Source organism: Stegodyphus dumicola, chromosome 5 (genome assembly GCF_044657685.1).
Source record: "Stegodyphus dumicola isolate Sdum_Otavi_A_Nest chromosome 5, ASM4465768v1".
NCBI classification, from domain to species: domain Eukaryota; kingdom Metazoa; phylum Arthropoda; class Arachnida; order Araneae; family Eresidae; genus Stegodyphus; species Stegodyphus dumicola.
In genome coordinates, this window is record NC_140772.1 from 159,448,320 (window position 1) to 159,474,028 (window position 25,709).

A 25,709-nucleotide genomic window follows, 5' to 3' on the forward strand; every position below is an offset into this window, starting at 1 on the left:
AGGCAAGCTAAATAGTTTTCTTTTAATTCCACAACTCTTAACAGAGGCAGTTGTTGTATCAGGTAACTTTTATGCAGGATGAAGCACCATCGCACATTGGTCTATTGGTACAGTTGGCTGTTGCACAATCACCCTTTTGGAAGAAAGGGACGTAAGTCGTTTTTTCCACTTTCATGGCTTTCTCGCTCCCTGGATCTAACCCCATGTGACTTTTCCTGTAGAGATTTTTGAAGGTCAAGGTCTAGCTTGGCGGGGTCGCAACCTCGACGACCTCTTATATGGCAATATGACAACATATTGCGGGCTATGCCAAGCATTTCTTGTGACATGTCACGTCACGTTATGTTTCGGCCGTCGAGAATGCTGATCCATGAAAAGGTAGTCGCATTGTAAAAGATCTATACCCTTGCGGAAGTAGTGCTTTTATTGAATATTGCTATAACGTTCTAAAATATCATCTTTTTAATCCTCTGTGCAGTTCATTAGTTGGATTAAAACAGTGGTGCACTGAAATTTCTTCTTTGTTATTTATATGTCTAGTTCTCAACTATGTAGACTACAACGCTGTCGCATTTTCCTGTAGTGGCACTTTTTGAAACTTTCTTTTCACTGAATCTTTTTCCCATGTCGTCACTAGTCCCCTTACCGAATTTGGTGTCATTCTAGCCGATAGATAGAATTTCGGATGGCTATGAGTAGTGTCAAATTGAAAAGAACTGCGCTATATATTGAACTCAAAATTATGACACCTTTTATCCAGTATGTGATGTTTAATTTGAATATGTCAATGATAGTTCGGTCAATTCCGGAAAAATGAAAATAGCCTTTCATTTAATCAGAATCCTTGCAGTTTTAGCGTTGGGAAATTTTGAAATTAAAAAAAAGAGCTCATTCGTCATACAATAAGAAAAGATATTTATATCTTATAAAACACTGCAGCTGGTTCTGATATGAAAACTGTGTTGCATATTTTCGGGTTTCATCATGAAAGATGTAATTTTGGAATTGGAAAATGCAGTAAATAAGTTTGATTCCCTTGTATAGTTAGTTCTATTCATTTTTCACAAACGTTTTTCCGTCCCGATATACTTTTCAATATTTATGAGTTGCTCTGCATGGAAACCAGACAGTACTTATATTTCTGCTAGCTGTGTCCCAGGAACTGTTCTCATCTCATGTTATTCGACTTTCTGATCGTAAAATGATGCATGTCCCGTTTTTAATTGTATTAAACGTGGATAATTCGTCAATACCCATCAGACTTATGTAAAAGACTTCTAGTTTCGTTTCATGTCATTCTATTATTTAATATCGATGCACGTGTTAATGGTTTTATAGCTTTTTAATGGCTTTTAATTCACAGTGGCAATATTTATTGAAATTAAGCAGGTAATTGTGCATGTAGATAGGATATTATTTATAATCATCTTATATACACAATAAAATTCACTTTTCGTATAACATATGTCATTGTTGCTCACAGTATACGGTATTTCTCCCGCCTTCCTAGCATGCCTTCGTAGTGTGGTATTTGCACGCAGGGCGCGCATTCCAGAAGTCCGTGGTTCGATTCTTGGCAAAGATGTTGCTCATTTTTCAATCTCTCTTGCTTCCAAAAAATGCCTAATGCCTCTACAGTGGCGCCCGAACTAAAAGGGTGGTGGATCATGATGATTCTCCACACCCAGGATGTGGCGAGTGGGCCCCCTAAAAACCCCAGTCGCCCTTTAAGGGGAAGTATATAAGGTATTTCTCCCGCCTTCCTAGCATGCCTTCGTAGGGTGGTGGTCTGCACGCTGGGCGCGTATTCCAAAGGTCCGTGGTTCGATTCCCGGAAAAGGCGTTGCTCATTTTTCTATCTCTCTTACTTACAAAAAATATCTAATGTCTCTACAACAGGTCCTGACATTGTTGGCATACTGAAGACGTTAGGAAGCCGATTATTTTATTTATGATGCATTAATAGTAAATCAAGTTCTGCGAAAAAATAAACCTAATTACGGAAACATTTTATTGATTATTTTGTTTCATTTTATCAAACACTAAAATACACAGTATGGAAACATTTGCAAATTGCTAATAATAGAAAAGTAAAAGAAAGACCTTGACAAGTTGTGCTACAGCTTTTATAACAAATTTTTATTTGTTATTGTTTTACATGTTATTTTTATTTTTCTTTATTTACTTACTTTGGGATAATTGCGGTTTGCGTGCAATTAATTATATAAAACTATTTGCAAATTAGTCATAAAAGTCGGCGTTTGGGATTTGAATGCATCATGGGAAAAATCTGACTGATTACAGATTCTTAGAGTGCGTAACATTTCTTTTTTCCTATTGGCTATATACCGTGGCTCACATTTATTTTCGAACACTTTTTGTTTCAATTTTATTTACAAATATCAGCTATTAAATATTAGCCAAATTACTTTATTTTTATTTCACACCATATGATTGATCAAACTTTTTAAAACCTAATTGTTTCGAAAAAACATTTTAAAATTATTTTTGACAAATGAAATAATATGCAAGAAGTTTTGACAATGAATTCAGATAAGTATTCGGACATTTTATACAAGTAATTTGTACATTTAATAAATCATGAAAAATAGCGTTACATTGAGCATTTCTTTGGATATCTTACTAAAATTAAACATTTTATGTGATTTGATTTAGATTTAACGAATATGCGCATGTAAGATTCCTCCATTTTATTTTATTTTCCCTAAAAATACGAACTTCGAAAGAAATAGCATGTTTCCTTATTCTTTTCTCGACTCACATACATGTTCGAAAGGATTTACGTCCAGAGAATATAGAGGAATTTCGATAATTTCAAGATAATTGTATAATAACTAAAAAAAAAAAAAAAAAAAAAAAAAAAAAAAAAATTAGGGGTTTAGTTTAATCTGAAACCATGAACCATGTTTAATCTCCATGAAAGTTGTAATTTTGGAAACGCAAAAGGCGGCAAATGTTTACCATCATATATGTTCAAAAAGATTTACTTCCGGAGAATATGTAGCAATTTTGATAATTTCAGAACAGTTGTATTATAGCCACAAAGAATAATTTAAGACTTTATGTTTAGGATCATTTTCCTGATGGAACGCGAATGTATTTTGAATGCTAAATTTTGTTGCAGATGGTTTTATGTTTTCATTAAAAATATTTATATATTTATTCTGATCTATATTATTTTTTCTAAAAACTAAACTTCATATTTCAGAGGCAGCGAAACTTCTCGAAACCATTATGCTTTTATCCCCGTGTTTAGAATGCTTGGATTCAGTACCTTATTGAGATTTCACCGCACAATAAATCGTCCATCTGACCCAAATATATTAAATTTCGACTTTTTGCAAAAATAACATAATTTCCTATGTTATAAATCTTTGCATATGTTGGATTTTGTAAACGCTAGGCGTATTTTTGTTGTTTTCTTGTTGACAAAGAATTTCGTTCTTGCTGATCGCCCATTGTATGTATTTATATACCCAACTGACTCCTCTGATAGTCGCAGAGATAATTTTTGTTGCAAACTATTCTTTTAAATGCAAGTTTTTCAATATTTAGTTTTGTGTCTTACAATGAAGGCGCTTCACACTTCATTTACATAATTAATATAATTATTTTTTGTGCAGAATTGTAAATATCGAATTACAAATAAAATGGAAATGCAAGAAACTAAGGTACAATGGAAATATTATACACAATATACATAACAAAATATACACAACATGCGCAATGCAGCAGAAATGATGAAATTTACTGTGATTTTAGAAAGGTATACTTCAGGCATAATATGTTTGTATTTTAACAATTATCTTATATTTTTCTGCAACTAATTTTATAAATTCTTTTACTTTAACAATGGTCTTATATTTTTTCCTCCAACTAATTTTATGAATTCTTTAAGCTCTTTCATACAAGGGCTTCATATGTAGGCTTAAACTTCTCAGTGGCCTATGAAAGAATATTCATTTCCTTTCTTCTAAAAAGCAGTTATATATATATATATATATATGACTGCTTTTTTAGAAGAAAAAATTAAACTTTTTTAGTCTGATATATATATATATATATATATAACAGACAGTATCTGCTTCAAAAGCAGTCTTTTTCATGTAATCTACTGCTTAGTTTAAAAATCTTGACGGGGTGGAAAAAAATGCTGCTCAAACTGAATTGAAATTTAAATTTCTTTCCGTTACTGCCATTAGTATTTAAAATGTGGTTCTATGCAGCAGTTTGAAATAAAATAGAGATGTATTTCTTTGCAAAATATCAAGCTAAGTTTGTGGCATTTCAGAATTTTCAAGTCTCATATTTATGCACCTACTTTTACGCGTTCTTCTTTTCTGACGTCCTCTCGTCACTTCATTTCCTCATCCTATTTGCCATCATCATCGTTACAATACCGTACAGTTTCACTAGCACAGAAGCGTTAACGATATTAACACTAAATTAACTCCTCTACCACTCACATTATATGAAGCTAAGATCATTTTCAGGTGTTATCATGTTCCCATCATTCTAATATCGCCATCCTTTCGATTTCATTAAGCAGGAGCTTCCCACAAATTGAATGGCGGCTGCTAAATGGGATCTTATCGGCACTCTGATTAAAGCATTAAATTGACCTTAGACCTTACTTAAAGACTTCGCAAATGGATTGTATTTCTTCCGTTTTCTGAATGTACCTTAGATTCAGACCTCTTTAAAGGCTAAAAAATTCACTGAATTTTTATGACTATTAAAAAATTAAAAAAAGATTTGAGTAATGTTTTTCTTACTGCATCAGTTTCCAGTTGTCTGAAAATACAGGGTAGCGAGTTCATGGAGTACATGAATATCATATTATATGTATTCAAGACCACGAAAGTCGTGTATTCTTAAATGCATTTAAGCAATTCGTATATTATTCTTTGACTTCAACGGGCTCTTAATAACCCAAAGTATAGTCCTGTTTGAATCTTAGACAGATATTTAAATCTTAGTCTTTCTGAATATCTTAGTCATTCCGCTTTGTTACGTTGTGTTAAATTACGCCTCCGTAGATGTATCAGCGATTTGTTTTATCAAGTGCCGCCACTGTGCGATACATAGCTTGTTTAATTTATTTATCGTAGGCCTCGCGCATAATCAATGATTATGCTTTCACAGAGGTATCATGCATCTCTATTTTCGTAGCTTACCTTGGATTTGTTTCGTAAGAAGATCATTTAATGAACTTGTGACGTACTCAGATCTCTACCATGGAATTCTCTTAGGTTGTTAGAAAGCGCTATTTAATAACAGATATATAACTGATAAGAAACATCGTACTGAAATATTGAAGCAAATGCAATCACTCCTGAGTATTGCTGTTTGGCAAAACGTAAGATTTTTATTTTTCGAATTAGATCCATGTAACTGCTTAAGAAGTAGATCTATTTATAAGCAATAAAGTCACCCTTTAAAAGTCCTCATATTGTAATAATTTACTGAAGTATTATAAATTAAAATATATTTTTGTAACGTCATATATTACGTAATACCTCATACAGAATTCTTATTTTACATCTAAGAATGACAGGCATATTATTCAATATTAAGTTGCCTATAATTTGTACATTTTTTACTTTTAATAAAATAACAAAAATATTATAATTATTATGTATATTACTGCATTTTTGGTTTTAGTATATGTCGAATAAATGGAACACTTGGCGCAGACACTTTGATTTCATTTAAGTTTATTAAAAAAGTTAAAAATGAAGTAACGAACAGCACTTTCAGGTATTTTGACTATTCGGAATGATATCGTAGATGGTCCTGTAGATGAGAAACAAAAGTATTTTTTTTCTCTGGAAATAAGCGGTAAGAAAATTTCTATCAATATTGAACCGACATCAAGTCATGCCTCTGTAATGCTTCAGACTTGCAAAAACTTTTCAAAATGCCAAGAAACTGTAGTCAGATTGTGCCCATTTGTATCGAAACCGAGTTTTTAAACGCTGTTTCTGTTTGCAAACAGAAAATTGTAATTTATCTGAGATTTTCTCTTGTTTAGTAATCGGCGGGTGTCACTCACTAGTTATAAAAAGTGATCAATATTTATCACTTTTCATTAATTTACATATTAAGACATTTATTATGCAATGTATTATATATTACTGAGATTTATTTTAAAATTTCATAACTTATTCTTTAGAATCTGTTACAAAATGAAATGTAAAAGTACTAAAGACAACGCCAAGCTAACATCATAATAAAATTCGAACTTTTCTTTAGATATTTATTTATTCGTTTTTACATAAATATAGATGCACATGTACATTTGAAACAATTCTTTTCAAAACTGATCTAAACGCTAAGGTCATTCTTGTGCTCGAAATGCATATTTAGTCCGAAAATCTTGTACAGAAAAACGATTAACATTGTCAGCCTTTAAAAGATTTTAATTTAATCGAGGAAAATACTCCCACTTCAGTGGAGAATATATACAATATTGCATCAGTCGCCACACATATATCTATTATTTACTTCTTGCATTGTAGCATTCAAACTGCAGCCATGAATTCTTTATTAAAGGCTCAGACACTAACAAGTACTTAGTAATGTTTGTACCCGCCTATGGTTGTTATTAATAATTCGCTGTAGTCCTAAATCCTATTGGGATGATACGCTTTTACGCATGGTTTACTTTCCTCTTGACATTAATGTATAGCTTTTCCGATATTGCGTTCCTTTCCTGCAATGCACTTAACTGCAACCGTGGCATTTAATACTGGTGTCAATCTCCTTGTAATTTATCGCAACTGTATATCCAGGAGATCTTTCTAGGAAATTAAAGAATGTATTAAGTGCAATTATGTAAAGCCTTTCTCATCTTCAAGTTTTTTCTTTAAAATAAATTCCTGTAAATCCATGCATTTTTTATAAAAACATTTTAAGCATCTTTTGAATTATGAGAGATTTTGCTACATGTGAGAGAAATACGAAAATAGAATAAAATTTTAGAATTTAGGGAATGATGGCCCATGAGAATGTTTGAAAATTCCAGGTAATGATTTAAAATGCCTTAAATTAGATCTTATTATCTTTAAAACAAATTTTTTCTCGTGCATGCCGTGATCGCATAGTAGTGTCGAGGATCTGTGCTTTCGTTCCCGTAAAGTCAGATTTAATTTTTCGCGTTTCTTCTAAGAAAATTTAAGTGTCGACAGATTTATCTTAATTAAAATGTTTCATTGAATAGCAATACATTACCATCGATTACATTTCTGTACGCTACGTGAAAATGATAGCGTACTCCTGACAGCATACTGCTACTTAGAAAGCACATATCTGGAAACTAGCAACTTCTCCTTATAAACAAAGACTGATCATTAGCCGAGTGGTAAAGTAGCTGGACGTTGGGTTGGCTTCATGGATACTTTTTATGGTTATCTCCATATGTAATGTGGATACGAGCCAGTTTTCGTTAGAAAGTCGTCCATGAAGATAGTCTCTCCCCAAGATAAATAGCCTTCCTGTGCGTTGTCTTAATTAAAAAATCCAAGACAAAACGCATAAATAGAAAATTTCAAGTTTAGCAGAGATGATGTAATTCTGGGTGTATTTTTAAGCAGGATAGTGCTCATCTTAAAGCTAAGCATTGAATCGGTAAGTCGTGTTATTACTCGAAAAACGATGCTACTCTGGTTTCGAGTCTCTTGCCAATGTAGCCAGTCGTGTCCCTCGTATTCATTTGACATTGGAACATTCTGTCTCTTTTCTGAATTCACGTTTTAACTGTAGCGCTAATAGGTACACAAGAGAGCAGAAAAATGAACATTTGGTTAAATAATCTGTGACACATCATTGAATACACTACAGAAGTGCTTCAAAAAGTCTACAAGTTCAAAAAAAAACTGTTTCGTTATTTCCCTTTTTAAGAGTTTTATTTTAAAAGTCGATGCACTTCGGTATTATAATTTAAGACTTTAAAGCATATAACCTAGTTTTCAAATTTTATCTCCTATGTATGTTCTTTACCAATGATAAAAATACTTGTTAAAATTACAAGATTGCCTAAGCTTTTGAAACATTGGATCACTTATAGTCAATAGTGTTAAATTAAATGATTAGTAAAATGATGAAAATACATAAGACAGAAAGGACTTATTCGGATCATTCATCTTCTATTTGTTTTAAAAATTATCCTCTAGTTAGTGCAGTTTGTAAGATAACAACTGTTATTCAGTCCGTCTCGAACTGCATCTCTGAACTTGCGAACAGCAGATTTCAAAACGTATTTGGTCTTCCACTGTATCTAATACAATTCTTTTTCTTGCAGTGAAACATCAAGGTGAGATGAAACCGGCTGTTTGGTACCTGTCGGCCTTCGTTATAATACTCTTCTACCTTTACCTTTCTGCTGTTCAGTATGTTCGCGGAGTACAAATAGACTACACCTACCACAACTATGAACAGATGACTAAATTATTGCAGGACATTAGTAGAGAGCATCCCGACTTTGCGCTGCTCTATTCTATTGGGAAATCTGTTCAAGGTAAGTTCTTGTATTATTATGACAGATATAGAACTGAGTTGCTTTCCTTGTTCTAGACAATATGTACATTTAATTAAACTAAATTATTTTTAAAGTAGTAGATCATTGTTCCTTATGAAGGGTATGCAACGAGAATAAGTTCATCTATAAGATGCAATATGAGCATTATACGATTAAAATTAAAATGGCAATTTACTATTGCCATTTTAATATTTCGGGCATACCGAATCATCATACTTAATAGTCATTAAAAGGAGTAGGAAGCAAGTTAGCATCTCTAGACTGAACAGTAAATATTTAAGTTCTCGAGAAATAAAATGCATCAGATTTCTCTGTTGTACATCCATTCTTGTTACCTTCAACTCCTCAATCAACTTTCAAAGGCCTCGAAATTCGAAGACTGACGAACTGAGCATTTAGCTCAAGGAACAATAGTAGAAAGAACATCCACGTTGTTCCATATATTGCTGATGTACTCAGAGAGCCGTTAAAGTATATCAACAGAAATTTTCTTGCTACTATCTTGTAAACAGGTCAATGAAATCAATATCTAGTCGGACAAATCTATATGTGTTTGAATTTGTGATGATAATGATAGTTTCTCTTTATCGATTAGTTGTAATCAATATGTTGGAGCAGCGGTTCAAATCATTATGGTACAGTGAATCGTCGTTAGATAACTGAGTAATGAATATCTCAGATTTTTCGAGATTTAAAATTCAGTTTGGAGCTGAGCGTTTCTCTGTCTAAAGTATAGGATTGCTGCAAGGCTTTTAAAGGACCTATAAGATCCCAAAATGCACTACATGCTTGTAAATTTCAACTTGATAAAAGAAAGCGGATTACTGTTGATGCAGTAATTCGGAATAATCGAATGATCATCATCGTAAAAATTACTAAGAAACCTTAAATATTTGTAGTAGTGTGGATAGATTAGTTAAAGATCATCGTGTTAGCTAAGTTGAGCGCCAAGTAGTTTCCCTTTTTCTTCATGCTTGGACACAAAGGAAGAATTGTTATAGCCGTACGACTTCTGCAGCGATATGCAAAGATTAAATACACATTTTTAGACTTAGTAGAATATATGATCCAATCTAGAATCAAAACTAGCAAAAATGCAATGACAAAGAAATTCAAGTCTTAAGTTATTGCGCTGTGCGAGAATGAATCAACATGTAAGGAAAATATTTTTATTTTACTGGAATTGAGAAATTTTCTGTGTGCTAGAAAAGTATATTACGATGGCAGGTCAGTGCATAGAAAAATAAATGTAAATTGATTTATTGTATTCGGTACATAAAGTTTAGCTTAGAAATTTCTGTTTATATGTGGACGGCTCTTGCACCTTTAAATAAACATCCAATTATATTCTTATGGTAAATAAAGATGCATATGATTATATCGCCAAACTATTTACTTCAACAGGTTTTAGACATGTAAATAATTGAATTTGATTGATATGTGAAATCATTCGGCAAAAGGCATTTATGTCACTTTTCTTGGATATATTGAGCTTGAATCTATAATGGTACTGCTTACCTTAAAAAATATTCTCTACATCGAATTTAAAAGAACGTCATAGTGTTTTGTATAGAATATAATTAAAATAATAATATAAGAGAATAGAAATTTGATCTCTATCCCCTGAAGAAAGTTTGTTAGAGTTCTTTGGGAGAGCAGTTTTGTCAGACATGGGCTATTTTTTCAGACGCAGCGAATGTGTAGCAAAGCTTACGAGACATAAAATTTTAACCCATATAGTCTAACAGTTTATCTACAGATTCCAAATAACAAAAGTAGCTAATATTTGCTCCTTTATTCTCAGATTCATGTTTTTCTTTATGCTTTATTATTTATTTATTATCGACTATTGCGGTGCTTGATCCAAAATATTTATGTCATATAATCCTAACTCTTTATTTTTTCATCGTTTTCCCATGTTTCCTTTCCTTGTATTTTGAAAATGCCGAACACCAAGAGTGACTTCAACAAGATTCAGCAATATTTTTTCTTCTCCGGTATTTTTACTAAACGATATGAAGGATTAAATTTTTTTTGGCGGGGATGAATTGCATTTACTTCAAAAATCAGCAGTAAAATTCACGCCACCCCCCCAAAAAAAAGCTTTTTTTCTAAACTGACAAGTTTCCCCTAACCTTAAGGTTCCAGTCTCGAGCAGAATTTTTAGGCGATGCCCTATTCGCAAAACCTGGACATTCATAATCCGGAGTTAGTTGGATTCACACTGTACTATTTACAAAATGCATACGAGAATTGATACGGATCAAAACGCCTTGAAATATCGTTAACTGAACATCATATTCATGTGTCATGTTCTTATAAGATTGCTGAAAAAGCATTTTCTTAGGAATAAAAAGATTTTAAATTTGGAAACGCCTGTCCCTTCAGATGACTATATTTAATCAATTACAGACTTAACAAATTACAGGTGACAGGTGACGGAGGACGGGGACGCCTGACGTATAACATAGGTAAACAGGCATATGTCCCACGTCCTCCACTATCTCGAAGAAGCAACTCGCTGGAGCCCCGTGAGGCTGCACCAGGAGTTTACATGGCCATACAGGGGCTAGATGTCGGGTAGTTTTTACATAGGACGTTGTTAATAACACAAAGTAACTTAGAAAGAATATAAAGGATAGCATTAAAACACTAAAACACTCATATAAGCTGAAACACATAGATATACAAAATTAAACGTAAAAGCATAAAAACACACTCGTAATTACGTAACATAAAGACATAGAAACACACACGAAAATACATATCATGACACATAGAATACATATGGAAACACGTAGAGCACATAAATGCAAATATTACACTCAGAGGAAACATATAAGACATAGTAAGGTGTGCGTAAAGCAGTAGTGCTGTGCGGAAATATGCTCAGGTCCCATAATACATAATGTACATACTTTCATTAGGGGCTTCTGTTGCATGAATTACATATTTCGTTGCATACACTACATTCGTGCATTGTACGGATATTATATATTTCGATTTACGATAACACATCATTCCATTGGGTGCCCAGTGCTTCACACTGATAAACATGTCAGTAACATTATATCTGCAAGTTGGTGGCTATTGAAAGCAGATGTTAACACGAGGCTCGAAATTGAATGTGGAATGTGTATTACAGAATGTGTACATACTGCGAATATCTAATAGTTGAGTACATTGTCTGCAGTACCATGCTACTGTGGCTCGCAAATGTCTTGCCCTAGGGCGTTGATTTGCTGTACAACTGCGCAGATGCTCCTTATAGCTGGCGGGTGTTTGATTATGAAACGATAGTAAAGTGTTCTATCATTCGTTGGATGTGGTAAGTGGTGGTTTGTTGTTAGACTGCAGTCAAATAGATAGTGCTCGGGAGAACCTAGCATGCCACAGACACAATTGTCAGATGCTAAGATGCCATGACGCATAAAATAAGATGGAAATGGGCCATGACCCGTCATGTACTGTGTCAGTGGGGCTATTTTTATAAGACGTTCCGTGTCTACCTTTGGTAGGAAGTTATACGTCCTTCTTCCTGTGTCGCCACTATTCCATTCTTCTTGCCACTTTTCTTTACAGATGTTACGCAGAGTTTTCTTGAGGTGTGAGACGGGGGTAGGGGCACTTATAGTTTGAGCGTGGATGTTGTTGGCAGCCTCATTAGCCAGTCGGTCTGCGACGTCATTCCCTTCGTTGTCGGAGTGTCCTTTTACCCATACCATGTTAAAGCGGGCTTGATGATTATTGCGTAAAAGTTGCTGTATGAATAATAAGCTAAGTGAACTAAATTAGCAGAAAATAGTGCTTTCATAAACCTACAAACATCCGAAGACGAAACGTTTGAAGCGAATGGAAAATACACTCATGTCCATAAATTAAGGGAAATTCGGAGTCACGCGGAAATCGAAATCTAAAATAAATATATCACCTGTAAAATCACTACACACATTTTCAAGAATCCTATGCAAATTTCAGGAAATAACCAGATGACACCGATGGTACGTCACAATGACGAGAGTGTAAAAGAGTGATATATAAGGAATATATGCAAAGAACTAAAATTGTTCGCATGCGCTTTGTAAGCTTTTTAGTGCGATAACCGTATAGTTATGACACAAAGGACGCATTTGGATGATTTTTTACGTGGTAGAACTATCGGCCGTCTGGAATGTGGGCGTACCCAACTGGAAGTATCAGACGAACTTGGAATTGGCCAGAGTGTCATCTCCAGGCTTTGGAAACGATTCCAAGATGATGGTAATGTGAGTAGACGTTACAGCACAGGTCGCCCCAGAGTTACAACGCCGAATGAGAACCGGTATTTGGCAGTTACTGCCAAAAAAAAAAGAAAAAAAAACAGGCGGAGCACAGCCTCAGACCTGTCTCGTCATCTCTCTTCAGCCACTGGTACAACAATTTCAAGGCAGACCGTGTACAGACGCTTAGAGCAGATTGGTCTATTCGTAGACCTGCCAGATGCGTTCCACTTACTGCAACTCACTGCCGCCTGCGGTTAGGCTGGAGTAGAGAGCATGCATTGTGGACACCGCAACATTGGGCTTGTGTGATGTTTTCCGACGAGTCCAGGTTTAGCTTGCAGTCTGATTCTCGCCGGACTTTCATATGGAGAGCTCCAGGTACCCGTTACCACCAAGAAAACATCATTGAACGACACCGTTACGGTGGTGCAGGAGTGCTCGTTTGGGGTGGAATTATTCTGGGTTCCAGAACTGACCTGCATTTTCAATGCATGTTCTGGAACAACATGTGCGTTTGTTTCGCGGCGGCATGGGCGCAGAATTTGTGTTTATGGATGACAACGCCCGTCCTCACCGTGCAAACATCGTAAGCGCATGCCTTCAATCGGAGGATATCACCCGTATGGACTGGCCAGCATTCTCACCGGACTTGAATCCAGTAGAGCACGTGTGGGACATGCTTGGCCGACGAGTTGCAGGCCGTCAACCTCCTCCTACATGTCTTCCGGAACTTCGGAGAGCATTGCTTTTTGAGTGGTGTAATATCCCTAAGATCAGATCGATAATTTGATACTCAGTATGCCTAGGCGTTGTACGGACTGTATTGCATCGTCTGGGAGACATGCAATGTATTAACAATCATACCAACCATGTAATATTGTTTTTTTTTTTGTAAATAGGTTTTTTTGTAATTTGCTCCAGGGAGAAAAAATCGCTAATTTTTTTAATAATATCAAACATATAGCATCCTTTTTTTTTTTTTTTTTTTTTTTTTTGCTCTTTATCTCTTGTTTAATAAATAAGCTTTACAAATAAGTCAAATTTGTTTTGTTTCTAACTCTTCCTTTGCCTGATTTTGCATTATCCTTAATTTATGGACATGAGTGTATTTTTTAAGATTTTGAAACTAATTTTATAAATGTTACAAATTATATTCTTAATTTATGCATATGTAGAAATTTATTTTCATGCATTTATCTGTAATTTAAATACACATGGCATGTAAATGCGCATGGAGTTTATACTGCTTAAATTATATGTATCTGAAGATGATCTCAGAAGTTTTTTCCATGGAAAAATTTGCAAAATCTGAGACGTGCAAGGTTTTTTGTGTTTTCGAAATAAATTTTTGCTTTTCTTTCAAAGGTAGTACGATATTTTCATACATACATGTATATCTTATTTTTAAAATAGTTTTGTCAGATTTTCGAAATTATTCTGTGACTGTTAAAAATTTATTTATGCTTATAAAATTTATTTGAATGCTATCAGTTGATATCCGTATATTGTACATTATATATATTTAGTTTACAATGTAATTTATATTCTTCAGAAAATTTTTTCTCTAATGAATCGTACAGGATACGTATCTCTTTACGATTGGCGTTATTTTCTTAAAAATGGCATTAGATTTAACAATTATGAAACGTTTTCCGGAAGCTTAGAAATTATTCTGCAGTTCTTTTGGAAAGTCACAAAAAAGTTTAAATTTGAATAATAATTTTAATATAAACGTTCAAATTTACTGGAGCTAGTCACGAAAATTTCTATGCTTCAAAAGAATCAAGCACATTTAGTGAAGTAATGTAAGAGACAAAACAAAGAATAGGGGTAAACTGGTTAGTTATTGTTCAGAAGCTATGTGTGTGTTTTTAACATAGTATAATTCCTTTATAAATAAAGTGTATTCTTTAAAGAATAATGAAGCGATACGTTTATATATTTCCATTAGTTTAATGCTAGCATAATACACAATAATGAAGTCCCGTGCTTTCTGAAGACTAAAGGGAATTTCACACACTCTGCAGCAAGAGATGTTCGCATTTAATTACTTCTCTTTAATGTTATAATTTAAACGCATTTAATTCATTACATTTCACAGACCGCATTGAAATCGAAGTTTTGCAAAGTCAATTTTCACGGAGTCTTCGTTTCGTTTATTCAGAAAGGTATTCGTTAGAATCACAACATTCTTTATTTGTCTTTATTTTGTAATTTTTAAAACTATGGGAGGAGGAAAGTTTACATTTGCGACGGTTTCGTACAGTTACCCTATACTAAATATTTATTAGTTTATTGGATGGTCTGTTTTTCTGACCATTATGTATCCACTTTAGAAATTTTAAGCATTATTTTGTGACGTTAGGCTTGGAATAAAGTCGTTTCTTTTATATTATCAGATAAACCTATGAATCTAGTGATTAATGGTTGTTTGCTTTCTTTAGATTTCGTTTTATCTCTAGTATGCTGAAAACATAAATTTAAATTCATATCCGAAGCCATTTAAAAAATATATATTAATAATTAACATGCTTTATGCTAAACGTTCTACTGTAATCTTTGTAAGTTTACTTCTTAAATTACACTCTATTTTACATATTTGGTTCACAACTTTCTAGTAACGTTGAACGAATATGGATTTCAAATTTCAAAAATCGTAGTCTGTCACTGATTGTGCTCTCTGGTAATACTGCTTTATATAGCCTTGATAGTCATTAGATTAACGGTGCGTTTTAAATGTGACTTCTTTAGTAAACGTAAAGCCTTGAGCAATGTTTTAAATGACTTTATACTTATATATATGACTTCACTGGAAGCCGTCTAGTTAGAAAATTGCAGCGGGCCATACGTATCTAGAGTTACATTTCATTTCTTATCAACTTATTTCCTACTGATTTTCATTTCTTCATCTTCTTTCCATTTTTTATTCTTTCATTTCTTATTTTTTTCTATCTATCGGCTCTATCAGATCCCTGCACCGATTATTTATTTTTATTTAGTGTTTGTAATTTGAAGTACATTTATTAATTACATGTATAGATTGTATAGATTATTTAATTTTGTTCATAAAAAGCGAATGATTTATTAAAATTATTGGGTCATCGTAAGATGTCCACAGGTATTTAAATGTTTTAAATAAAAATGAGGATAACCGAAATATAAAATTTCATTGAAGTTTTGTTTTATGACATTTTGCCATCTGTCCCGCAGTTGGAAAATTCCTTTTGTTGAAACGGTTTTAGATTTATTCTTAAAGAAGTTATCTAGGTGCTGTTTTGAAGTCTACAAAGAAGTGAACTTCAGGCCGTTCAGTGAACTTTGAAGTGACCTGAAGAGGTAAAAATCCTAGGGGACTGAGTTTGGGGATGTAACACAAGACATGCCAATCATACTCAGTAAGTGTTTGCGTGCATTCATCGAAATGTGGGGTAAGCATTTTCATGATTGTCATGATGAAAGACAATACCTAAACGACTGGACAGTTCTTTGTACTTTATTTCGACTTTTGGTTTTAAAGCTGGCATTTAGAAAGAGAATTTTTAATTTATTGTCATATTTGGCGGCAGCAGTTCATAGTATACAGTTCTTTTGTAGTCTTGCCATACATAAAATATTACGTCTTTGGGATGCAGCGCCCTTTCAATGTCAGTAAAGGAGGTTCTTTTGGCTTATCCCATAATAATGTTTTTGTGACGTTATGGCGTAGTACCCATTTCTCATCTTCAGTAATGATTCATTTAAAAAAAGAGCTTCTTTATTTCTTTTCAAGAATCATACATATGCCGGAACTCGAGCAAGCATATTCTCTCTGTTAAAGCATGAGATAACCACACATCTATTCAATGTCATGTCAATAACATGACATTGAATAGAAGTTATTGTTACATAAAGTCTCAAACCCTATTATATAAAAATGCCAGTAAACATTTCAAAAGCCATCACAAACGGAAGAGAAGTGTGGCATTTTGAAATTGAGGTTAGGTATAAAGTTATACGTTGCTATATAAAAGTAGGTTTTAAGTGCATAACATTTTAGTCAATCAAGGATTTTAGATTGACTAAATTTATGCCTTGAGAGATTTCAGTCTTGCTATCGCATCAGACATGTTCCGTTTGTACATAATATAAATTTGTAAGCAATTTACATTGATTATATTTCAAATACAGTTTCATATGCATTACAGTGGTGGCCAAAATTGTGGATACTTCGAAATTTTTATGTTTTTGAACTTTGTATGCTTATAGAAAATGTTACGTTTCACAAAATGCAAACTTGTATATATCATTTTAAAGAGAATTTATTACTGAATTCAATACAAAACACAAAATTCAATTATTTGCAATACAAAAAATGTTAAACGATAATAGTTATCGATATACATTAGATAGTGATGATTGCAGTGAGTTATCAGTACTTAGTAGGGTACCCTTTATTTTTGATTACAGCTTCACATCGACGTTTCATTGAGCTTACAAGAGTTTTAAGTTCTTATTTCGTTATTACGTGATGCCAGGAAACAATTATAGCCTCAATTAGTTCCCTTTTTTTGATGGGCGCCTCATTCGGACAAGAGTTTTCAAACGGTGCCACAAATTTTCGATAGGATTGAGGTCAGGACTGTTTCCTGGCCTTGACAACAATTTAATGCTCTTTGTACGCAACCACTCTTTTGATATTTTGGCCGTGTGGCAAGGAGCAGAATCCTGCTGAAAAATAAACGAAGCATTGTTGGGAAAGAGATCTCTGATGGAAGGTAGAAGTTTTGGTTCTAGAATAGTGTCAATGTATTTTTTGGCATTCAGTGTCCCATGGATGACATGAAGGCGAACAATACCATCTTCTGACATGCATGACCAAATCATAACACTAACTGGGTTCTTCACAGTTGCTTGAATGCAGTCAGGATGTAGCTCTTCTCCTATTCTACGTCTTGCATATTTTCGCCCATCACTACCGAATAACGATATCTTTGTTTCATCACTCCATATAACTTGTGACCACTGATCATCTGTCCAATTAATGTGTTCCTTTGCCCACTGTAGTCTTTTTTTTTTTTTTTTTTTTTTTTTTTTTTGTTGCTGAAAATTAAGATAAGGCTTTTTTCGTAGAATTCTACCTCTCAGTCCAACATCTGTTAATCTTCTCCTGATTGTTCTTGAACTGACAGAAACACCAGCATAATTCAGATCACTTCTGATGGCCGCTGATGACATTTTTCTATCTTGGAGACATAGTCTTTTTATTCTTCTATCATCAATAGATGTGGTGCACCTTTTCCGGCCTTTTCCTTCTTTGTTTTTTGTTGAATTTGTCTCCTGATATCGTAAACAAAACTTTCGGACTCCAGATGTAGTCACTGAACCACCCACCTGTCTTGCAATTTCAGCATAGGAAAGACCACTTTCTCGTAACACAATAATATTACATCTATTACATCTCTTTCTAGGTGTCCAATCTACTCTTTTATTTGATGTTATTGCTTCTTGACTAAATATTAAAAATTTTTACAAAAATTCCTACTTGTAATTGCAGTGTATAAGAAACTGGTCCTCCTTCTACAGAACAAAGCAAAATAATGAATTGTTTCAAGTGTAAACATGATGTCAGCTTCTACTGGCAGTTACTAACATTTTATTGGTTCTCAGAACAAGAACAGTGATTGGCCAGGAAAGCTAGACATTACAAACCACTTCATAACTGTGTTTTTTTATTTATATTAAAGTACATATAGCTTTTTTGTATTGTAAATAATTGAATTTTGTGTTTTGTATTGAATTCAGTAATAAATTCTCTTTAAAATGATATATACAAGTTTGCATTTTGCGAAACGTAGCATTTTCTATAAGCATGCAAAGTTCAAAAACATAAAAATTTCCAAAAGTGTCCACAATTTTGGCCACCACTGTATAGTTTGAAAATTTCTAACCCTCTTGTTGATTTAGAGCTGCCTGTCATTGACTTATCACTAGAGCAAAATGAGCTATTTCAAGCATACGAATAACTCCAGCCGTAGAAAGAATTTATGACAACCAAAGTATCAATTTATATGTTAGACAAACATTGCTGTTGTTGTGAAATTCACTTATTGTGTCACACGTCAAATTATCAGTAGCATTTTGGGGTTAATGTATGCAATTTCACATGTCAAATAAAGTATGGTAAATTTTTTTAATCAAATATAAATATTTGATTAAAAGATTTTGAAGCAGTTATTGAATGAAATGTTTAAATATTCCCTGGATGAATTATTATTATATTAGCTAAGGTTTGTTTCGAGTTTTTTAAAATGTTCGTTCCCCTGTTTCATTATAAAAAGATATTAAGGAACAAAGAAAAGATATGTTTATATCAGCAAAACGAAAGACTCTAAATTGATTTTTCGGAAGGAAGCTTAAACAATTTGCCGTCTTTAATCATGCCTACAATACCAAGGACCACAGTGCATTCTTAACAAGTTACTAAAAATTGACTACTAAAAATTGTTAAACAAATTTACTAACAAACATACGGATTCAGATGTTTTAGAAACTGAAGTATTCCAAACATATTTTGTGAAAATAGGTAAGTGCAATTACATTCAGAGCAGTAGAATAAAACTGAGTTAAATATTATTTATGAAATAAATTTCATACTTTGTTAAATATATAATTACAAAATATTATGGATGTATTTGATTTACACAACAATATTTCATCTGCTAAAAACGATTTTGATACCGTACTTAAAATTTTGAATGAAATTCACGGGAAAAAAATGTTAAACGATTTTACAACACTATTTTATTTCAAAGCATGCCTAAATGAAGGATCTAATATTACCTAATTCTCATTCCCTAGGTGAAATAATTCAGTAGCCTGCGAAACAAATATTTACGTGACTTTGAGAGTGTGTTAGAGTTTATTATTTTGTTCGCTAATTTATGTGGAAAATAGTAAAAGCAAAACGGCTGCATTTATTTACCCTGCAAAGTTGTTTTTGTAGCTGTGATGACTAATTACTTTCTTTTATGCTGCATTTTTGAGTCAATTGGGAATAAGTGGGAAAATATGTAAACATTACCTTAAATTAATATTTGCATATTGATAGAATCATACTGAGATAAGTTGAGGAACTGTTAAGAGTTTTGGATCTTCACGAGGTATAGGAAGGAGTAAATCTGAAAATAATTACAAATGCATATTATATAAATAAAATCAAAACGACTTTATCGTTCTTAGCTAAAAACTTCACCTTAAAATTGGGGGGGGGGGCATAAAGTAGTCACATACGCATAATTTTCCATTCAATTCAACAGCGATGCACGTAAAAGGGGGGAGGAAGTATGAGGAATAGAAATTGTTAGCAGTTAATTCTAGTAAAGTTATTTTTTACTTCTCTTTTGTTTTCATTTAGAAGTTTCTATTGAAATTTTCTTCTAATTTCTAATTTTCTCACTGCATTTCTAAAGGTACGTAAATGCACTGAAAGCTTTGGTTTCGTGTTCTGCTCATTATTACTCCACTTTTCTTTCAAGCAAATATATTTATGTGAATATAATAAATTACATGAATTCTTTATACTTAAAGAACGAGTTGCCTTCCTTGAGGATTCTTTAAAAACCTGGCTCATATTTTCGATAAACAGGAGAAAAAACCCACGAAAACACTCATGCAGCCAGGTCTTTTAGGCAAAATTTTAAATGTCAGTGCTCAGTATTCTTATCCACCTGGCCACTGCGTGGGCTTCACTTGAATAAAAACCGAAGAAAAGTGAAAACCAACTGATTACATTATTCTGATGTGTGGAATTTAAAATAAATAGATGTTTTAAACAAGTAGTTGTAGACATCGTTCAAAGTTAAGCAAAAGTAATATGAACTTAACCATTTATATTTTGAAGCGTTCAAAGTTAAGCACAAGTAATATGAACTTAACCATTTATATCAGGTGCGAAAGCTTATAATAAGATGCGGGACGAAAATATCATTATATCGTGATGTTTTTAGCCATTTGGCAAATTGTGGTTTAGATTCAAATCAACGTTGTATTTATTACGTTCATAATTAATACAACGAGTTTGTTTTACACATTTTATATGTATATGCTTCCATAGAAGTATAATATATGTATATTCGTATAGGAACCTGAAAAGTAGACAGAAGGGTTTTTTTTTTTTTTTTTTAAATTTATCATGTCACATGAGAACAGTATTATTCTAAATAATTGCCTGTTCAATAAACTAATGTTTGTTGAATCTAAATCTACATCCATAAATGAAAAATATCTGATATGTACACCACATGACTTCCTTGTACGGAATATTAAATTATAAGCGTTTTTTCATGCATTTCTTTACACTTATTTTTTGAATTTCATTAGAGATATATTTCTCATTCAAGTAATTCAGTTCTCTCTTTGCGATAAGGCAAAAATACATAAGACCTCAAAATATCTTTATTAAAAATTCAAAAATACTAAAAAATATAAAACATAGAGTTAAAACAATTAAAGACTAAGTTTTACGATTAAAATAAGTGTTTCTCCGCAAAAACAAGCAATTCGGCCAGCAGAAAAGAAGGCAGATTTTTTGATGCGCAAAACTAAAAGCTTACTTTTGGTCTCACCCCGTAAAAAGACACTGAAGGCATCGAAACTGACTGAATTTGTTGCGGACGTTATGCTGAGTCCATTTTAACAACTTAAATGATAATTCCAGAATGCATGATTTAATTCGCAAAAGTAAAAGAAAACGTTATCTTTCTTGATGCCAAGTTGGCAACAAATCCACTATTCTGATAAGTTTTAAATGTAAACAAATATAGCTGTTATGGTAAAAATTTAGGCTTAACTGCACTTAAATAACTTTTAAATAATTCTACAACTATTGCGTGGAAGTTAACTGAAGGCATAAAAAACCTTAACCAGAAGATTAGAACAACATAATTCAATCATCTTTTAAAGCAAAAAATGCACAATGTACCAACATATAAGAATAAAAAAACTGAGCTCAATGAGCCGAGTAATATATATATATTAATTGGCTCATATATATATATACTATATAGTCTATATATATACACTATATTTATATACTTTGGTGCGTCGATTACCACCAAAAAGGAAAGCGCACAACTACAAGTTATAGCAGTCTTATATAAAACATTTCAACGTTCTAAGGCTACTCGTTTTTGAGTTATACGAAACACATACATAAGCCTCGAAAAAATCTCTTCTGAATCCATTTTAAATTAGTTTTATAATTCATTTTGGGAAAAAAAAGAGTCCTTTATTCTGTGCTTACGTACAGATGTAACGCAAAAACAACGTTAAATTGCATTCAATATCAGCCAAAATGATTATTTTCGTTGAAATAGGTACCCGGAATTTTTCATGATTACAATACGTCCTTTACTTCATACAAGGAAGTAGAAATATGGTACCCGGAATTTTTCGGGAATTACCATACTTCCTTTACTTCATACAAGGAAATAAAAAGGGCAAAAATGTATTATTATTATATATATAAAAACGTATTTAAAACGTATTTGTTCAGCGACTTTACCACTCGGCCACCAGCGGCCGAGCGGTAAAGTCGCTGAACACTGGTAGTTCAGTCCGAGGTTCGAATCCCGTGAACGGGCTGGCTGCATGGGCGTTTTCGTGGTTTTCCCCATGCGTAACGTGTATACGAGCCAGTTTGCTTTAGAAAGTTCTCCACGAAGGCATCCCTCCCCTTAGGCAGATAGTCCTCGAGGCTTTGGCATAATCACTCACACACACACCTGGAAAGATGATCATTATTTATAAATATAATTTTCTTCGCATAAAAATAAAAAAAATATTAATTAAAATGACTGCTATATGTTTATAAGGTATTTTCTCCCTCCTTCCAGCATGCCTTCGTGGTATAAAGGTAGCACACTCGACGCGTATTCAAAAGGCCGAGGTTCGGCTCCCGGCGAGACACATTTTACGTCTTCTGCTTCAAAATGGAAAAAAAAAAAATGACAATACACAGTTCTACAAACAAGATAATTGCTTTCTGTTACAATTTGCTGCTATGTAGAATGTTGTAGCAGAAAGGAATACAGTAAAGCTGTTTTTTTACCCTACTCCATCTCGGTTTAAATGTGATTCGATGTAATGCGGTTTTTATTATTGAATCAGACACAAAGATAAACGTTTCTTTCGATAATTAAGGCAAAATGTTGCAAGATTCTTTTCAATATCCCCCCTGTGTTAACATAGACCACCTCAAGGAATAGAGTTTAAGGTTTCGTATCCATTTGCTTAACATTGTCTCCTGTGAGAAAGTTTGGACTGACAAATTGTATGTGCCCCCATTTCATAAAGACATACGTTTAAGAACAGAAATCTCGAGCCAAACGCCATGTGCAATCAACTTTCGTTAATCAGCATACCATTTGGTTCGATAAGCAAGCTTTCAAGCAGTTGTGGAAAAATAATAACGTCATGAGCGTCGTATTGACATCGATCTCACTTGGAATGAAATTATTAAAATTACTGAAAAATGCATGCATGGAGTTTGGCTGGAGTTACATGAGAAATTTGCGCTTACAGACCTTTGTTGGTCAAACGTTGTGAGCTTTATGCCTAACAGCAGGCTGATCGATAAACGAGAACGAAAATTATAGATAAAAGTAGATAATATCCTTATTGAAAATTAGCGTTTTCAGAAAAGTCAGCATCTTTGACTGAAAATTTGTAGAGCAGAATCTTTTTTCTCAAATTTATTTATGTATGTTATATATACGTGATTATTCCTAAATATGAAAAATGATTACATAAACCTTGTTTATTCCTTAAAAAAGATTTTTATATCATTTATTAAACATTAAAATGACCTAATTAATGTTGTTTCGATTAGCGTCGTATTACTAAAAGCGCATCTTGAGCATTAATTTGCATGTTATTACGTTATTGAATTAAGAAAGAAATATAGAATTGCATAAATAATTATTATTATATCAATTTCATGGATCTTATAACTGCGTCAAATCTTCGCAGCCTAAAATTCAATTAAAAAAAATATTTTATAAATTATTTACTACTATTTCTATTATTCTACTATTTTATAAATTATTTTTAAGATTTATGAAGATTTTAAAATTTGACAGTTCTGAGAGCGATAACATGTTTAATATTTGAATAAAAAGTGTTTTTATTATCACAGTTTTAATAAATACCCGCGATGTTTCATTTATTACTTACTTATTTAAGAAATTAATTTTCGCAAGCTTTAAATGATCATTTACGTCAACTTTCGTTTTGAGCAAAACGTCCCGAAGCAATTTTAAACCGGATTTTTTTTTCCTACATTCTCACTAGTACATGTTAGGAAAAGAGGAGAGAAACTTCCCCATCACAGCTGCATAATCATCAGCGCCAGAGGAATGATTGAGAAGGGCTGTCATAGTATTGCTTGCTGATAATCAATCTTAATCATAAAATACATTTTTTTTCTTTATGAGCACCTGATATATAAGGAGAGAAGGGGAATGAGAAATCTGCTTCTGTAACGGCTGCATTTGAAATGGTCACTTTATTGAGCCACAAATATAGTTACTTAGTGATATAAGAAATATGTGTTGATGGGGTTCATGTTTCATTCCCTTGGTTATTTATTTTACCAAAGGTTTTTTATATTGTATTTGCAACTGCCATGTAAAATTTCAAGCCACGCAAAGTTTTAAAAATTGTTATTGTAAAACTCGATTTGTAATATTATTTCTATATTTGTTTGAATTTCCGGAATAAAAATTAACTGTGTTTTTCCAGTCTAGAAGAAATTTTGTGGAGTTATCTTTTATGTTCCAATTGAAAGTTCAACTAATTAATTTGCGGACATTAATAACGCCAATTAAGGTTTTGAGCAAAATTTTTCAGTGGAAGTTTGTTTGTAGTTCAATTATGCAACTCTAAAATTAATGCGCCGATTTGAAATTTTTCTTGTTTAAAGAAAAAGAGGGTATTATATACTACTTTTAGACAGGAGTTTTAAAAAATGCATAAACAAAAACAATTTAAACTTTACTAATAAAATAATAAAATTAATTAAAAATAATTTATAAAATAGTTACTCAGTTTTAACAATTGCTTCGCAATAATGGCGCGGTGACGCTTGTTGGGAATATGCTCTGTGGAACTTCTTTCACACTGCTAGTTTTTTTACATAATACTATTTTTTTAATGCGTAAAAACAACTGTTTGATGAATTTTTTATTAACATTTGTTTATAGATTTTAATAATTATTTTGTATGATTTAAAATATCGAATGTAATTCTGTGGTAAATAATATTAAAAGATAAAACTTTAACACAAAATAGGATATAAATAATTTAACGTTCACTCGACTAAAAGAAGTCCATTTAACAAAAAAGAGAGAGAAAAAAATCAGACAGTCCTGTTTGACATTTATTTCAAGGTCTGTGTTTCTGAGTTTAAAAATCTCATGTGTACACCACATGACTTTTTGTACGGAATATTAAATTATACGCATTTTTTCTTGCATTTCATTTAAACTTATTGGATTGAATTAAATCTACTTCCCCGACAGCGCATAAACCACAATAGAATAAATGCATTGTTTAAAATTCACTCTATTTATTTACCATAGCGACACTCTGGCGCTAGGTTCACTTAACAGTATTTAATATTTCGTTCATATTATAACTCATAATACACAAAACTGATATCATTTAAAGAATTATCTAATCGTTGCCACATGTTCTATTCAAATACTAGCTAGACGATGCAAATAAGGCAGGAACGATGTATAAAAGAAATTAAGCAAACTAAAAGGAAACAGTTTTTCACAGACTATTGAGTATTTCTCATTCAATTAATTCAGTTCTCACTTCGCGACAAGGCAAAAATACATAAAAAC

At 32.7% G+C, this 25,709-nt stretch overlaps 1 protein-coding gene across 4 annotated transcripts in view; it reads left to right on the top strand.

Moving 5' to 3' along the window:
- LOC118184990 (carboxypeptidase D-like) overlaps window positions 1–25,709 on the top strand; it is a 741,090-nt gene that overhangs the window by 548,731 nt on the left and 166,650 nt on the right. For all 4 annotated transcript variants that reach the window (XM_085817300.1, XM_085817297.1, XM_085817299.1 and 1 more), the window contains one exon: window positions 8,324–8,539. In XM_085817300.1, the coding sequence (XP_085673426.1) occupies window positions 8,324–8,539 (216 nt within the window). The remainder of the gene's footprint in view (window positions 1–8,323; window positions 8,540–25,709) is intronic.